Raw genomic sequence first — 17047 nt, 5'->3', positions numbered from 1 at the left:
GAAAACGTAGCCAAAAAATGGCAAGTGAGCAGAGAGGCCCAGGACAAGGTTGCAGTTCTGTCCCAGAATAGGGCGGAGCATGCGCAGAAAGCTGGCCACTTTGACAAGGAGATTGTGCCAGTGCTGGTGTCTTCCAGAAAAGGTGAGTGAGGAGGCCACAGTTACGATGAGCCTGTGTGGAGGCATGGATGACACCTGTGAGGATGATGTGTAGGGCTTTGTGGATTTGGCTCATTACAAGTTGTAAAGGTGTAGGCGTTATACATTTGAATGGGGGAGGGCAGGTGGTGATGTGTTGTGTTCTGAGACATGGTCTTGCTGTGTAGCCTGGATGGCCTAGGGCTCACTATGTGGACCAGGCTGGGCTCCAGCTGCTGGGTGATCTTCCTGCTTCTACCTGCTGAGTGCTGGGATTGCAAGTGTGTGCCAGCATACCTAGCTGGAAAATACTGTCAACACAGCAGGGTATGGACACACGGGGAACTGTCATCTTCACAATGTCCCCAGCTGCAGTGTGTATCCCATGGGTTTCATGAGAAGTGCAGCATCAGGTTGTGGTTCACAGAAGACCCGACTCTCCTATGCAGTTTAAATAAAGTCTTTCCGGTCGCTCCCATGGGATCTTCACAAGAAGCATCTTGTTAGCTTACTTGTCATGATCTGAAGCAGAGTCTGACACTGATGTGCAGCTCATACAAGGTGGATTGCACCACTTCTGACCCACTCAGTTGTATCTAGCTAGATGCAATGACACAAACCTGTGTCCATACAATACAGAGAACAGCTGCCCTTAGGAAGGGCTGTGGAGTTGTAACACAGGGTGAGTGTCTCTCAAAGAGTTCCCTTGGGAGAGCATGCAGTCATTCTAGCAATTCCTACTGGAGGGGAATTAGGAAAATGGTAATAGCCTTTTCTTCCAAATGTCACTCCTCTTGACTCTGAGTCCTCAGTCCCAGAACTCTGCCTTCTCTGTATTCAATCCAAGTAACTGGTTCTGCTCTCTGCAGGTCTTACAGAAGTGAAAGTCGATGAGTTTCCCCGTCATGGGAGTAACCTTGAAGCCATGGGCAAGCTGAAACCTTACTTTCTTACTGATGGGACAGGAACGGTCACATCTGCTAATGCAACAGGTGTGAGTTCTGAAGGGCACTGAGGGAAATATCAACTCTGGTAAAGTCTACCAAGTGAATATGTCTTTCTACACAAAATGATTCTTAAAGCTGGGCTTAAGGGGAACACTTGGTCTTTCCATATTGTTGGTTAACCTGTGCTGATGTGATTTGTTTTCTTGATATCTACACTGGACATACAAGTGAAAAGTGTAAATAGCAGGGCATGGTGGTGCACACCTTTCATCCCAGCACTTGGGAGGCAGTAGAAGGTACACATCTTTTGAGTTTGATGCTAGCCTGGTTTACAAATTGAGTTCTAGGACAGCCAGAGATGTTATACAGAGAAACCCTGTCAGGATGCTCACCAACACCACCTCCAAACTAAAAAACTCCAGAGTACCACACACCTGTATTGCCAGCACTTGAATGGCAAAGGCAGGTAGATTTCTGTGGTTTCAAAGTCATCCTGGTCTTAGAGAAATGTAGGCTAGCCAGGAATACATAGTGAGACACTCTGAGAACAAAAGAAAGCCGCTGAATGTTCATCCAAGTCCTATTTTTCCAGTTCAAGGAGCCCACAGTACCTGTGATCACAGTAAGGCCTAGGCTTACTTTTTGGTTTTCTTTCTTCATCATCCCTGTAAACCCCCACAGTTATTGGGGTACTGTCATAATGTATGATGGATATCACATTTGACTTGACCATTTCTAAGTTCACTGTGAAGTCTGATGAATCACAGCAAACAGAACCATTTGGCAAGATGTCAGTAGTTTAATGCTTTCAGATGGAAAAGGAGGAAGCCCTGGGTCCATACCTGAAAGGAGCCCTGGAGACACCAGGTCACTTATTTACAGGAATGAATGATGGTGCCGCTGCTGTGGTTCTTATGAAGAAGACAGATGCTGAGCGTCGGATGCTGAAACCTTTAGCACGAATAGTCTCCTGGTCACAAGCTGGTGTGGACCCTTCTGTTATGGGAGTAGGACCAATTCCAGCCATAAAGCAAGCTGTGAGTCTCTTTAGCAACGTGTATGTGTTGTCAGGCACATGTGTGACAGGGTTTGGGGAAGCCCAGGCTGCTTTCAAATTCAGTGTAGCCGGAGGATGGCTTTAAACCCCTGCTCCTGCAGCCAGCGCTTTCTCAGTCGATGGTTAGAGGTGTGCATCACTGGCAACCTTAACTTGAACATGCCTAGCTTTTCTGAGTGAACAGTGTTGCTCTTTAACAAACCTTTCCACTCTCAAGTTCATTGTTCCCACTACCAGGTCCCATTTGCTGCAGCCTAGCTCTAACCTTCCCACCTCTCCACCCCAACCTCCCCAGCACAGGGGTTGCAAGTGGGTATCTCCATGCCTGGCTTTCTTAGAGTGTGGGCTCTGGGGATTGAACTCAGGTGCCATGTAAAACACGTTGTTCGCAGTCTTTGCCAGTTCAGGCTTTTTAAAAATAAAATGTTGTGCTACGTGCACATACAAGACAGTCTGGACTTTGTACCTTAGGGACATTTTAGATGATTGCATCCTTTTGCTTCTGAGACTGAGCTTTGCTCTGTAGCCCAACCTGGCCTCAAACATAGGTGTCCATCTCAGCCTCTTAAATGCTGAGATTCCAGGTGTGCCACTGCGCCTAGAGCTCTACACTATGGAGTCACTAAACGAGAACACTATGCTGGCCCATCTCAGACTCTTCACGCCTTGTTACACTGTTTCAGACAGGGCCCACTGAGGCATACCTAACTTCAGAGAAGCACTTTCCAAGTCCCATACATCATGTAGCTGTCAACTCTTAATGGTTTAACTCAAATTCCTTTTCTTTTTCTTTTGTAGGTTGCAAAGGCAGGCTGGTCCCTGCACAGTGTTGATGTGTTTGAAATCAATGAGGCCTATGCTGCTCTCTCTGTTGCAATAGCTAAAGAACTTGGATTAAACCCTGAGAAGGTAACCAATGTGAAGTTGTGTTTGCCACTGAACTTGTACAACCCATGTTGCTTTTTACAGTAAGAACTAATTCATATCAGAGTCAGTGGAACATTCTAGAAACAAGGGAGACAGCAGGTGTCACACAGGCATTACTTATTCCTAACCTTTCAGTGAAAGTTGAGTTTGAAAGGATGGTTTGCTAGCATAACACTGAGGAGAGGACTATCAAACAGGTGTTAGCCTGTGCCCAGAGGACTGACTTCAAATTCTTCTTCCCTGTAGGTCAACATCGATGGAGGAGCCATTGCCCTGGGTCATCCTCTGGGAGCATCTGGCTGTAGGATTCTAGTGACCTTGTTACACACGCTGGAGAGAGTGGGTGGGACCCGTGGTGTTGCAGCCCTGTGCATTGGAGGTGGGATGGGGATCGCAGTGTGTGTCCAGAGAGGATGAGCTGCCTGACAGCCAGCACCCTTGGACAGTTCCTGTTAAATCAGTGAAACACTAAGTAGAAAGTGAAGTCAGAGGGCCAGAGTGAGGACAGGAATCCAGGTGGACAGCTTGCTTTAATGTGAGACACCCAAGGCTAAGACATTGCACCCAACATTGTTATAAATAAAAGGGAAATCCAATCAGTCATCAAGGGCTCCAGAGTGAACAGCATTTTCATAACTTCCGTGTTTCTCGTCTTTGCTCTCTGGGTGTAATTTTATCAGATCATCAATCCGAAGGATGGTGATTGCAGCCTCTGTTGCAAACTTCAGGCTCTTCACTTTAACTATGGTTGGTTCAAACACCCCTGCTTGCTTGTTGTCTCGTGGTTTCCCATGGACCAAATCAAGACCAATCCTGTAATGGTGAAAATCAAATTCAGTGTCCAAGCTGATGTGGTGGGGTGTCCTAGCTATTCTAGTCCAAAAGACCATGGAGCTCCAACAAGCATGCCTCTGGAGTAGAATAGCTGAGAGTGTAGCAGAGAAACCTCATCTATCAAACACTGAGCAAACAGTCACAAGTTGGATGTTATATGTCCAGTTGTGCACAGTTTGGTGGCCAAAGACTCTTTTGTTTAGTGACAACACAGCTGTTCTGGTTGGTGTAGATATGCTTTATGATATCCTTATAAGGATCAGAGTGTCCAAGGATGTAATATTGAGACTGTATCACTCTAAGCTCAGAGCTGCCTAAAATAAGTAAGCCTACCCCAGGATCATCCTCTTGGCCCTTCCTGTAGACTACTCAGGGAGTCACAATGGGGCCCAGAATCGACACCTATGACACAACACTAAAAATTAGCAGGCACTATTACATAGACAGGTTATCAAGCAACAATGATGCCCGTGATGTTTCAGTATGTGACAAGTCCCAAAGTATGTATTTCTCAAAGGTGGAGGGAGGGACAAAGGTACTGTGATAAACTTAGAATAGTTGACAACAGAACACAAGGAAACCATATACTTACCACTTCAGATTTTTACGTTCTGGGTTAACTTGAGCCTCATTGTGAAAAGCTCTTAACTTGGCAACCAGGTCAGTGGAGTCTTGGGCAGCATTCACTGCCAGTGTATTAGGAATGACAAGCAGAGATCTTGCAAACTCTGCAATAGCAAGCTGTTCCCGTGATCCCTAAGGAAAAACACATGAGGTGTGTTCATGAAAGGAAACAAAGGATACAGCAGGTCTCTGACAGGGTATGAGGTAAACCCAACCCCAACTGCTATGCCTTCTGAAGCCAGTCTTACCATACTCGTTGCATAGTTCTCAAGGTATATGGACAGGGCAGCTTCTACAGCGCCTCCACCTGGGACCACAGACTTTGACTCCAAAACTCTCTTCACCACACAAAGAGCGTCATGCAAAGAGCGCTCCATTTCGTCACACATGAAATCATTTGCTCCTCGTAAGATAATTGAGGCAGATGTACGAGCCTTAGTACTACAAAAAACGTGAAGTATTAGCATTTATAATTAGTGAACATTAACTACACACACCCGTGACTAAATCCCACTCACAAGACATTTAGCTATAAGGCACCAAGAACAATGTCTAGACCATGTACAAGAGACAAAACACACTTCATCTCCATGTACAATGTCCAATATTGCTTTATCCCATGCGTATAACCGCTCCTATCACTAACAGACTAGAGCAGCAAATTAATGGGAAAGAATTCTTTTTACAACACAATTTCCACTGCTTTATTACTTACAAAGCAGTTCTTACTTTTTGATTAAGATCAGTTCATCATCACAAATTCTCTCCTGTACGACCTCTTCAGCTTGTCCCAACATTGTTGCTTCAAAAGTTTCTTCACCTTCCAAATTGGCCAGTGTAGACAGGATGCTTGCTATATAAGAGAGTCATAAGACACATTTCTCCCTCTTAGTTTTAGTATACGGAAAGGCAGTGCATTATTTTAAGGTTCCAGACAAGCCACTACCATAACCCAAGACAAAACTGCCACTTTCAAGGTAAAACCTTAGTTTATTCATTTCCAACAAATTCAGTATATTAAAGACCTGTCCCATTTCCTGTCACCTAGAAAATGGCTCTATAAACCTATTAGAGCACAACAAAGAGAAAAAAAATATTTTTGAAATGTAGTGGCAATACTTTAATCTAAAAACTTTTGACCCAGTGACATATATTACTGAGAAGTTGTCTGTCTCAGGTTAGGAAAAGACATACCATACCTCCAGAAGCTTTTGCAATACGCTTGAGGTCTCTTTTTAAAACTCTTCTAACGGCCATGGCACCGGCTTCCACAAAATACTTCAGACACATATCATCAATCCCACCAGTAGTTAGAATAACATTAGCACCAGTTGCCAGGATCTTCTGAATTCTCTCCTTGGTGATATCTGATTCTCTACAGAGAATGTTTCAATAAACCAAAATTAGCAACTTCAGTTTTTTAAACAATGGAACGGTAACTTTCACTGGTTATACATGAACCTATATTAACTCTTTTTTCCCATTAAACCCAGAGATTAAATCAATCAAATTTATGTAAATTTCAAGGACTTGAAGATAACATTTCACCCAGCAGTGGTGGCGCACGCCTTTAATCCCAGCACTTGGGAGGCAGAGGCAGGTGGATTTCTGAGTTCGAAGCCAGCCTGGTCTACAGAGTGAGTTCCAGGGCTACACAGAGAAATCCTGTCTCAAAAAACCAAAAAGAAAATAACATTTGCTCTTTCTACTATTTGAGTTCCTAACTAAGGGCAGTTTTAAAAAAGATACTCCCTTGCACTGTCTCCTACCTCAAAGTTGTAGTAGAGATTAACAATCCCAAGATAGCATTACTAAGGCTGTATGAAGCCAAGACAAATATAAGTAATCCAGCCCCACATAGTGGGATAAGAAAATAGTTTAGAGTTGAACCAATAGAAGTTATGTAAGACCATGAAATGAAGAATATTGAGATATACAAGGGTATATATTAAAGAATAGATGACAAAGAGGCTTATGTTCTGAGACAAGGCTATGACTTGTCAAAATCTGTTTCTTTCAAATGAGTCTATGTTGTTAAAATCAGAATGACTAGAAGGATGAAAGACTTCAGAGACAGAAACCAGAGGTACAGAATATATCAAGGACAGAACAGCAAAGGACTCCTGAAGCTGGGCTGGCCTCAAACTCACAGAGATGACCCGCCTCTGTCTCTCTGGACTAAAGGTATGTGCCACCACAGCCAGGCCCATTTGTGGACATTTATAATAAATCAAGAGGCAGTCACATGTACTATGTAAATCATACCCAAATATGAGACAGAGTAAAAGTCAATTATTTAAGCAAACATTTAACTATGTTACATGTACATAACAGACATATTGGTCAGTAATAGGTCAATTATACAATAGCAATTCCCTGACAGTAAAATGGAGTAAAAACTGTCTGCTGGGGTGATGTCACTGCAGCCACAGTCAGCACTGTGTACTATTGTGTCACAGTGGCATAGCACAAACAGTCTTAGGAGAAAACTATAGCAGTCATATACAGTATCTAACAGCTGACAATAAACAACAGACTTTGGGTGCTTATTTGACATCAGTTTTGTTGTTTGTGACACAAGGCTACACCATGATGCCCACATTGACCACAATTTTTAAAAAAAAGATTTAGTTATTTTATATATACGAGTACATTGTTGCTGTCTTCAGATACATCAGAAGAGGCCATCAGATCCCTTTACAAATTTGGCTGCTGGGAATTGAATTTAGTACCTTTGGAAGAGCAGTCAGTGCTCTTAACTGCTAAGCCTCTCGCCAGCCCAGTTCTTGGTTTTCAATGACCCCATCCACCTGTTTTAGACATCTAAACATTAGACATTTAAAGCACAGCTTCTGCACGCACCTCTGTCTGATCTGGTCCAGCTTCTCAGGGTCTGTGATAACCACCTGCACACCAAGCTTCATCTTGGTTTTCTGGAGGCTGAAGTCAAGACAAGCGATTTTTGCATTAACTATTCTCTTGGGCATGCCTATAAATGAATAAAAGGTCAGTTAATTACACTAAACCTTAGTTTTGGTTCCAAGTGCACATAATTTCTTTTAATTTACGCCCACCACTTTTTTCTTTTCTTTTTAAATGCAGGGTTTTGCTAAACAGACAAGGCTGGCCTGAATTCAGAGACCTGCCTGCCTCTCATACCTTAATGCCAGAATCAAATGAGTGAGCCACCAGCCCAGCACCTATGACACCATTTTGAACTTATTAAGAGCATGGTATATAAAGCACAGAGAGCTTTATTTGCAGAGGGCTCTGATTTGCAGCACACTCACTTACCCTGGGATCCAACCACACAGTTGAGTGCATAGCCATTGATCAGCATGCTTTCTATCTGACTCCTCCCGTGGGCTTTCAGAATATTAACAGCATTGACTGGATAGCGAGGCTGGCCTCTCAAATCTGTGTATTTAACAGCAAGCACCGCATCTACTACCATATTAGCAAAAAAATCGCCATTTCTGAGACAACCGTTAAGGGCAGCTGAAACAACAGAACAAAAGGCCCAGAGACCAAAAAGCCACTCAACTAGACTTTCTTTTAGCAAAGTAATTCACCAATGAAGAAAAGTACTATTACTATAATCAAAGTGACTTGTGAGTACGCACCACCACCACCTGCATTCAAATGCAGTTTTTACCATAGGAATGGTGGAAAGTCAGCAGCAGGATCAGTTGCTTCTCTCTACAAGATCAATTTGCAACAAACGGGCATTTTAAATTTCATTGTAGAATGTCAGGGGGTCAAATCAGTATGTTCCAACCTTTCCAGGAAGAAGTTCACGAATCCAATGGCCCTTTCTCTGGGTGAAAACTCTTCTACCCATTCTTTAAAATTTTCTTTTCTTTTTTTTTGGTTTTTCGAGAGTCATTTTAAAGAGCAAAAGGGGTAAGGGTCAAACTCCACTAAAACATTTAAGGATACATTCCAATAATTTTGGAAGACATGGATGTCTTAGCAGCATTGATCAGACAGTCTCTTCCAAGTTCGTCTGTGTTAATAATTAGGTTTTCATTGATATAACGCACGGCTTCCCTGTTAAGAGTGTGGAAAAGAAAAATAGAAACATGCCACTCAAAAGTTTTGTGTTTCACCACATTTTAGACACTATCAAATGTCACAGGGGATGGTTTTCTGTTCAGCCATTTCATATAGAGGAAAGACACGGAACAGCCCCCCCTCTTCAGATCATGGCACCTTTGATCTATCCCATAAGCATAGCCACTAAGCTCTATTAGGAGAAAATGTGGTAGTCAAATGGGAAAAAAAGTGCACTGAGTTCAGTACTCAAATAGTACCACTTGAATGCTAAGTTACAGTATTTCCAACTCAATGATTAATTAAAGCATTAAGATATAGTTTACTACCATTACACAAAATAACATGTTCTTTGAATGCAATTTTCTTACTTGCAGGCAAGACGATAGCCACTAATAACTGATGTTGGATGAATTTTCTGTTTGACTAGCTCATCTGCATTTTTCAGAAGTTCTGCTGCAATGATTACCTGTTGATCAAGAATTGCTTTTAATATACACGGCACTCAATATGTACAATGTATATAGGAAAACATTAACATGACCCAGCATTATTAACTTTACATTTTCACTTCATTTTTTAGTTTGAGACACCCCTGGCTGGTCTTAAATTCAGAGATTCTCTTGTTTTTGCCTTCCAAGTGCTGGGATTAAAGGCGCATGTGGCCATACCCAGCTATGATGTAAGTAGCATTATTAACCAGAATAGCCATGATAGACAAGTGAGTAGCAACTTGCTAAAAACATAAAGGAGACCACTATATATTCTGTGCAAATGGCCTAAGCAATTTTAACAGCCAGATAATGCTAAAAATCTAATACAGCAAAATTTATATCCATTACATTTAGAGATCTAGTGCAACAAAAGCTAGATAGGAATCAATCGAAATGATTTGTACCATTCCAGTGGATTCAATTAAATCTTAAAATCATTTAAAATAGAGAACACTGTGTTTTGCCAGGCCTAAAATCTTCCTCACCGAACAGTATTATACTACTAAGCTGGTTAACTCACAAAATGTTATGCTACTAGCCATGTTTGCAGACTAGCTATTAGCACTGTGCAGTAGCAAATTAACTTCCGCAAACTTCTACTTTCAATTCTTAAGATTTCCTGTTCACCTTTAAAATTCAAAAGTATCACTCAAACCTAAACCTGGTAACATTTTCTACATGTGAACATCATTATGGTAAGGGGTTAAAATAAGCCCCCAAATTCACAAGACTCCAGTATTTAGTCACCTTAAGTTCTTTCCCTACTTAAATTGGACAAAGTAGTTAACAATGGTTCATCTTCAAATGTTCGTGAGACTGCCTTAAAAGGTGACTTACTTATGACCTAGAATATATGATTCTCTCATGGATTCAAATCTAATACATTGACCATCTCTAGCCATTTCATGGTAGCATCTCACCACTGAGGTAGTTCCATCTCCAACTTCTTTGTCCTGCAGGTCAGCCAGCTCACACAGAACTTTGGCTGCAGGGTGTTCTACCTCCAGTAACTTCAGGATGGTGGCACCGTCATTAGTAATGGTTACATCCTGAGAAATATGAAGGAACAAGTAGTCAGCACAGAAGCCAACCTCCATGATGCTATACTTAGGTAAAAACAAAGACTTCACAGAAATTTTTTTTTTGAAATTTTAAAAAATTATTTTTATCAAGGCAACCAAGAACAATCAGATATACTTACACCAATATCATCCACCAACATTTTATCCAAGCCAACTGGCCCAAGAGAACTTTTAACGATGTTGGCAATAGAAGCGGCAGCCATAACTGCAGAAGAACAGTGAAAAATAAATAGAACAATGCATAACCAAGACACTCAACCACCTAGGATTTGCTCAAATCTACAAGTCTGTAACTACTATTTTTTTAAAAAACATCCTTACGTAGGGACTAGTGAAGGTTTTTATATCGAGTATTGGTGTGTCAACTGTTGTAAAGACTTTAATGCCTCAAAACATGAGCAATCCTTGTTACTACACTAGGAAAAAAAAAACCCTTTAAGGTACAGCTCAGCCTTTTCCTTCAGACTCCAGCAAGTTTTTAAAAAGAATATTAGATAGTCCCCCCGGGTAAAGTACTAGTAATTTCTAAGAGACCTGTTTAAAAAAAAAAAAAGCAGCAGCAGCAGCAGCAGCAGCGCAACACGAAACACAGTACCTACAAGCCAATGTTTTCAAGAACAGTCAAGAACAGGTTCAACCACAGCCAGCCACGTGCTAATTCGTATTAACGTTAACCACGATACAGGCAGCTAAGTGTCGCTTAGAAACGCTCAATTTGCATCCCGTTAAGTTTTACCGGGGGAGCAGCTGTCAACTGCAGATTTTGGACATCAAAGAACACGACCAGCGACGGGAAGCAACGCAAAAGCCACTTAAATTCGACGACGAGCGTTTTCTCATGGGCAAATGAACCGGTGAAAGCTATTCTTTTCTGGTTATGTCAGGGATGCTTCAACCGGGCTGGAACCCCAACAAAGGGGCCGTGGGGAGTGGTAGGCATGTATGTCTGGGGCTCCTCTAGTATGTATTGGGGCATGGACGCCCACACCCATCCTGAGCCTCCTCCCCCACATGTGCTGAATTCTCGAACATTCTTCCCTTACACGGTAGGACGCAATGGCGCCGAACAGGCCCGCCAGGGAGGGCAGATCCGGGGTGGTCTGACTTCTGAGGGAAATTCACTGTGCCAAGTGAGCAGCCCTGGCCTACCGACCGCGGCTGGGCCTCGGTCTGCGCCACCGCCGAGCCGGACCCAAGATTCTCTCGCCCATACCGTTCTGGGAGCGGATCGCCTCCCCAGTGCTGCGGTCCCCGAACACGGACAAAGGGCCCTCCATCTTCAGGAAACGAAGCAAATCTCACTACCGCCGCAGACAACCGATAGGTCCGCTCTGAAACGGGACAGCGGCCACCACGGTGGGGACCACGGCGTGGAGAGGCCCGAACGACGCCGCGGAGCCTGCTGGGTAACACGCCCCGCCCGCTCTCCGCGCTCCAACAACCGCAAGGGATGGTGGGAAAGAGGTGTGTAGAGGGGCCGACCCCCCCCCCCCAAAAAAAAGAAAAGAAAAAGGAAAAGAAAAGAAAAAAGAAGAAAAAGAAAACGCCGGAAGTAGGGGGCAGCCAGGAGCTGGGTCTCTGACTTTCTGATCAGTTAGAAACTGTGGAAGAAAGGCGCGAAAGTGGAAAACGGAAGTCAGGATCTTGGCCACGGCTAGCGTGTCCCGCCTCCCACCTCAACGTCTGCGGTGATTGGTAGACCAGAGATACCGATCGCTCACTCGGCCACTCAGCACTAGGGAGCTTATTAGTTCCGGGTCCTGGAGCCACTGAGGTACAGCCCGCTCCTGTAGCTTTTCCCACAGTTAACATGGCTGCGAGTGGTTATTCACCGAGACGGCCGTGAGCAAGGAAGGCAGAGCACTGTGAAGCTTTGCCCACGTCGCGTCAGAGATGGCGCTTCAGCCGCGGTTCTGGAAATGTCTGTCAGTTTGCAGGAACCTGGGTAACTAATCTCGCCCCACCTCCTTCCCTGCGCTCTTTGTACACAGTACACGTACATTTGCAAATCTGATTTTGTCCCTGATGTGGAATGCACCTCCCGAATCGGGTTGACAGTAGAATGCTATGGGTCTGTAGTGCTAACCTGTGGTCAGACAGCCATTTCTCCCGCTTCTGGGCCTTGCGATGGGAATGGTAAGAGCATCCCCTTCCCGTGCCTGTAGTAGTCATTTTAAAAGATGCATGTGATCGTTTGCATTTCCTAGAGTGTGGGTTCGCAGCCCTCTCCACCAGTTCCACCCCGGCGGTGCAGCCAGACGTGGAGACTAAGGAAAACGAAGCGGTGGCTCCAGAGTTCACCAACAGAAACCCTCGGAATCTGGAGCTCTTAGGTGTAGCCCGGAAAGAACGGGGCTGGGCTACAGTGTGGCCCAGCCGTGAGTTCTGGCACAGGTAATTAAAGTCGGCTTATGACCGACTGACAAAGCTGTGCATAGCACCTTACGCGTCAGTTTCATCAGTCCCTAACTGACCCTGCCAGATAAGCCTCAGGTTGTGTCAGGAAGATGACATATGAGTAGGAAACGACCTTGGAGCAAGCAACTAATAGTTGTTCTGAAGAAAACTTAAAAGGTAATAAGATTAAGAGACTGTGTACTGATGCCCCTCTGAAGGTGACATGTCAAAAAGCTGAGATCTAAAGGACAGAAAACCGTGAATCATTTACCGTGAAGGACGTTCTAGCAGAGGATAGAAGGCTGGGATTGAGGAACTGACAGGCCTGTGTACCTTGAGTTCAGTACCTAAAGACGTGAGTAAAATGTTACGAGAATAGAGTGGTAAGTAGCATTAGTTATTAGCTTACACGTTAGGGTAAACGATAGAGAATAAAGTTTGAGCCATAATGATTTTTTTAAGGTGGGGAATAAAAGTTGAAGTCTGTTAATAGAAACAAGATACGTTTAAAAAATTTGTATTCAGTTTAAAGCACTTACCGAGCTCCCTGAGGACCCAGGCGGCTCACAACTGTCTTTGATTCCAGTTCCCAAGGATCTGACACCCTCTTCTGACCTTGGGGGTGCAGAGACATAAGTTCCCCCAAAATACTCAGACACATGAAAGTAAGTGTTAAGTTTTATTTTGGGAGAACTGCATGGGTTAGACCAGGACCTTTAGCACACAAAGCAAGTGTTCTGCCTCTAAACTGTACTCCCCAGCCCCAAGACAGCTATTAACTGAAAACTTTGTTTTAACCAGCAGTTATGCTAGTTGCCTTGAATGTTTGTGCGAGTTTTTTTGTTTTTTTTGTTTTAGATTTATTTATTTTATGCATATGAGTACACTGCAGCTGTCTTCAGACACACCAGAAGAGGGCATCAGATCCCATTACAGATGGTTGTGAACCACCATGTGGTTTCAGGGAATAGAACTCAGGACCTCTGGAAGAGCAGTCAGTGCTCTTAACCACTGAGCCATCTCTCCAACCCCCAGTGTTGTTGCTTTTTTAAATTCAACTATTTAAACTATGTTATGAAGCAGGTGTAGCAGTTCTCTCCACTTTAAAGAGATAGAGGAATTGAAACTGAGGGAGACATGACAAGTCAATGCCAGAGCTAGTTTTCACATGTTTGTAATGTAACCTTGGAGCCCCGGCCTTAGATTATTACTGTACTCAGTGTTATCTGTGGCTATCTTGGTGAGTATTGTCGTTAGAGTGGGATTTTTCTGCTTTTGTTTATGTTTTTTCAATTTATTGGTATGCGCATACGCTCACAGGTTCATGCATATACCACATACACTTACATCATGTCCCACCTTTTAAGTCCTGGGGATTGAATGCAGTTTGTTGGCCTTGGTAGGAAGCACCTTTACCCACTGAACTGTTTTAACAGTGTACTCACTGAATTCTTGACGAACATGTAGGCTTTTTTTCACCTTAAGTAATTTAACTTTGGTAAATAGATTGTTTTTACGATTTATTCTCTTTTCTCCCCATTTAGGTTGCGAGTTGTAAAGACTCAGCATCATGTAGAAGCATTTGTTGAGCATCTTAACGGCCAGGTTGTGGTTTCAGCAACCACTCGTGAGTGGGCTATTAAGAAACACCTTTATAGTACCAGAAATGTGGTGGCTTGTGAGAGCGTGGGGAGAGTGCTGGCACAGCGGTGCTTAGAAGCAGGAATCAACTTCATGGTCTACCAGCCCACACCGTGGGAGGCGTCCTCGGACTCGGTATTTTTATTTTTATGTATTTACTTAAAAGGTAAACATTTGGCTAGGAGTGGTGGTACATGCCTTTAATTCCAGTATTCAGGAGGTCCCAGAGGCCAGCTTGGTCTCAGAGGGAGATCTCCACGGTCAAGGTCAGCTTGGTCTACAGAGCGAGTTCCAGGAATGTCAGGGCTATACAAAGAAACCCTGTCTCAAGAAACAAAAAAAAAAAGAAAACAGAAAAGAAACACAAATTTGGTGTGGTGTAGTAGAAGCAGAAGCAGACTTCTTGAGTTTAGGGCCAACCTGGTCTACCAAGCAAGTTTCATCTAGTCGGGGATATATAGTGAGACCCTGTTTCAAGAAAAAAAAAAAACAGTTGTTTTATGGTCACACAGGTCTATGATTCCAGCTGTCAAGAGGTTGACTTGGAAGAATCTCAAGTTCAAGGCTTGCCTGAGTAACTTTGTAAGCCCTTATCTCAGAATTTTAAGTGGGAAGGCCAGAACTGTAAGTCACTGGTAAAGCATGCTGGAGGCTATGTTCCTTCCGTCATAGGTCCAGAGTTGGGACGCAGCTCTGAGAGCGCTGCCTTGCGTGTGCAATCTCTAGCAACACACAGAGACAGCAGAGGGCTTTGGTTAGTTCTTGATGTTAGGTATGCTTACAGTATTTTCTGAGAGTATTCTGTGTGATTCCTGTGACATTTGGTTTTTGCAGTTGTCCATAGGAGCTTATGTTCTCATTCTCTGTACAAACTGAGGTCAGTCGTTACTGCAAGTCAGTATCGCTGGGTGACTGAGACCCTGTTGTCTCGGATGTGAGCACTGCTCTTCCTGTTGTGATACTGGCATCTTATAGTTGAATATGTTGGTCCCTGATATCTCCCTCCTTTTTCTTATATATCTTATTTTTTTTTATTTCATATATTACATGATGGCAGTTTCCCCTCTCTCCTCTCCTCTCAGCCCAACCCTACCCCCTTATCCATTCCTCTTTTATTTCTCCTCAGAAAAAGGCAGGCCTCCCAGGGATATCAACCAAGCATTGGCATATCAATTTGCAGTAAGACTAGGCACCTCCCCTCTTACTAAGGCTGGATGAGGCAACCCAGTAGTAGGAGGAAAAGGGTTCCAAAAGCAGGCAACAGAGAGACAGCCTTGCTCTCACTGTCAGGAGTCCCACAAGAGGACCAAGCTATACGACCATAACAGTGCTGAGGGCCTAGTCAGTTCTATGTAGGTTCCTTGATGTCAGTTCAGTCTCTGTGAGCTCCTCTGAGCCCAGGATAGTTGATTCTGTGGGTTTTCTTGGGTCCTTTATTTCTCTGGTCCCTACAGTCAGTCTTTCCCCACCCCCTTTTCTGCAGGATTCCCCAAGCTCTACCTAATGTTTGGCTGTGGGTCTCTACATCTGCCTCCATCAGTTGTTGGATGAAACCTCTGATGGCAACTACGCTAGGCTCTTGTCTGAATATAGTAGAGTATTATTAGGATTCATTTTGTTGATTTATTTATTTATTTATTTATTGCCGGCCCTGTTTGGTTGTATCCTAGGTCTCGGGTCTATCTAGCCTCTGGTTCCGGGCCCTCCAGGTGGTGTCAGGGTTGGGTTTCCTCTCAAGGTGTGGGTCTCTGCTGTACCAGTCATTGATGGCCACTTCCCAGTTTCTGCACCTTTACTCCAACATCTATGTTCTTTTTTTTGTTTTTTGTTTTTGTTTTTTGTTTTTGTTTTTTGTTTTTTGAGACAGGGTTTCTCTGTGCAGCCCTGGCTGTCCTCGAACTCACTCTGTAGACCAGGCTAGCCACCACTGCCCGGCAACATCTATGTTCTTAAAGTCACTTAGAGAACACAAATATACCCTGGGAGGTCAACAAGATGAAGTCAGTGGTTTCTTTGTCTCTTGGAAAACAAACCAGTTCTAAGGATTTTTTCTGGTTGCTAACAGTGTTTTCTTTCTTTCTTTCTTTTTTTTTTTCCTCTCCCTGATCTCCAAACAAGATAAAACGTTTACAAAATGCCATGACAGAAAGTGGTGTGATGCTTCGGGAGCCTCGGAGAATCTATGAATGAAATAGAAGCATTAATTGTTGTTGGAAGTATAAATGTAAAACTACCATCTACAGCCACCAAAAGAAAGCATCTTCATTAAAAAAAGAAAGAAAGAGAGAAAGGAAGGAAGGAAGGAAGGAGAAAGAAGCATTTGGAAGGAGAACCAGACTGAAAGCTTCATAGCAATAATGCAATAGTGAAAACTTAAAGTTAGCTTCTTTCCACTTGTATGTATGCTTGTGTGGTTTCATGCTTTGAACATGGGCTTAATTTGTCTCCATTCTTGGACGTGAGATGTATTTAAGGAAAGTAGTCACTATTTGGAAAACGAATTAAAGCATTTATAACAAACTGAACCCTTACTGTATTGCTGTCTGTAAACACCCTGTGGCTATAGTTTTGCCCAGTATGTGGACTGGGTTTGTTTTGTTTTTAATGTCAGTGCAATTGTAAACTCAGAAATAGTATGTGGAGATACACCACAAATGCCTTCTAGCCTTCCTGCACTCACCCCCTAGTGATTTCAGGCAAATCTTAAGAGACGAAATGAGTGTGGGGAGCGGCCAATGGGAGGTGGGAATGATGGGTAGTGAGTGGTCACTTAGCCTTTAAGTGAGAATTCCAATGTGGCTGTAGAAAATGCTTTATAGGTAGTCATGTTACAAGGGGCTGGGGCCATGGCTT

At 43.5% G+C, this 17047-nt stretch overlaps 3 protein-coding genes and 2 non-coding genes across 6 annotated transcripts in view; 2 read left to right on the top strand and 3 right to left on the bottom strand.

Moving 5' to 3' along the window:
* LOC114625489 (acetyl-CoA acetyltransferase, cytosolic-like) overlaps positions 1–3672 on the top strand; it is a 17080-nt gene extending 13408 nt beyond the window's left edge. Inside the window, exons 4-8 of the mRNA XM_028772760.1 lie at positions 2–142; positions 1008–1130; positions 1968–2122; positions 2941–3051; positions 3316–3672. Coding sequence (XP_028628593.1) covers positions 2–142; positions 1008–1130; positions 1968–2122; positions 2941–3051; positions 3316–3486 — 701 coding nt within the window. The 3' untranslated portion in view covers positions 3487–3672. The remainder of the gene's footprint in view (position 1; positions 143–1007; positions 1131–1967; positions 2123–2940; positions 3052–3315) is intronic.
* On the bottom strand, positions 3581–11556 carry Tcp1 (t-complex 1). The gene is made up of 12 exons (XM_028772730.1): positions 11370–11556; positions 10276–10361; positions 9995–10123; positions 8952–9049; positions 8467–8577; positions 7822–8003; positions 7390–7516; positions 5727–5902; positions 5257–5380; positions 4776–4968; positions 4496–4659; positions 3581–3882 (listed from the first exon to the last, which is right to left on the bottom strand). Exons 1-12 carry the CDS (start codon positions 11431–11433, stop codon positions 3666–3668), a joined length of 1671 nt encoding a protein of 556 aa, XP_028628563.1. The 5' UTR covers positions 11434–11556; the 3' UTR covers positions 3581–3665.
* Positions 5074–5200, bottom strand: LOC114625494. The gene has a single exon (XR_003712086.1). It is a non-coding gene; the product is annotated as a small nucleolar RNA SNORA20 (small nucleolar RNA).
* On the bottom strand, positions 8671–8807 carry LOC114625495. The gene has a single exon (XR_003712087.1). It is a non-coding gene; the product is annotated as a small nucleolar RNA SNORA29 (small nucleolar RNA).
* A 401-nt stretch (positions 11557–11957) lies between the features above and the next one.
* On the top strand, positions 11958–16719 carry Mrpl18 (mitochondrial ribosomal protein L18). Of its 2 annotated transcripts, XM_028772744.1 has the most exons (5): positions 11967–12101; positions 12364–12550; positions 14098–14329; positions 14707–14776; positions 16313–16719. In XM_028772744.1, the coding sequence occupies exons 1-4, from the start codon at positions 12050–12052 to the stop codon at positions 14770–14772; spliced, it is 537 nt and encodes a 178-aa protein (XP_028628577.1). In that variant the 5' UTR covers positions 11967–12049; the 3' UTR covers positions 14773–14776; positions 16313–16719. The 2 variants fall into 2 exon arrangements, with proteins under 2 accessions (XP_028628576.1, XP_028628577.1); XM_028772743.1 differs by lacking the exon at positions 14707–14776 and having other exon boundaries at positions 11958–12101.
* Positions 16720–17047: the final 328 nt, after the last annotated feature.

The sequence above is a fragment of the Grammomys surdaster genome, unplaced genomic scaffold, assembly GCF_004785775.1.
Source record: "Grammomys surdaster isolate TR1022 unplaced genomic scaffold, NIH_TR_1.0 218, whole genome shotgun sequence".
Taxonomy (NCBI): Eukaryota; Metazoa; Chordata; class Mammalia; order Rodentia; family Muridae; genus Grammomys; species Grammomys surdaster.
Note: the sequence above shows the minus strand (reverse complement) of the source record. Positions and strands in the feature narration are given on the sequence as shown.

Bases quoted from the DNA above. Each gene is read 5' to 3' on its own strand.
- Tcp1 (XM_028772730.1), bottom strand. From the start codon at position 11,433: ATGGAGGGCCCTTTGTCCGTGTTCGGGGACCGCAGCACTGGGGAGGCG. The intron at 8,578-8,951 runs GTAAGAAAATTG...CACTCTTAACAG, and splicing joins GGCTATCGTCTTGCCTGCAA to GGAAGCCGTGCGTTATATCA. The intron at 5,903-7,389 runs GTGCGTGCAGAA...CATTCTCTGTAG, and splicing joins CTGGACCAGATCAGACAGAG to AGAATCAGATATCACCAAGG.
- Mrpl18 (XM_028772743.1), top strand. From the start codon at position 12,050: ATGGCGCTTCAGCCGCGGTTCTGGAAATGTCTGTCAGTTTGCAGGAAC. The intron at 12,102-12,363 runs GTAACTAATCTC...TGCATTTCCTAG, and splicing joins GTCAGTTTGCAGGAACCTGG to AGTGTGGGTTCGCAGCCCTC. The intron at 12,551-14,097 runs GTAATTAAAGTC...CTCCCCATTTAG, and splicing joins AGCCGTGAGTTCTGGCACAG to GTTGCGAGTTGTAAAGACTC.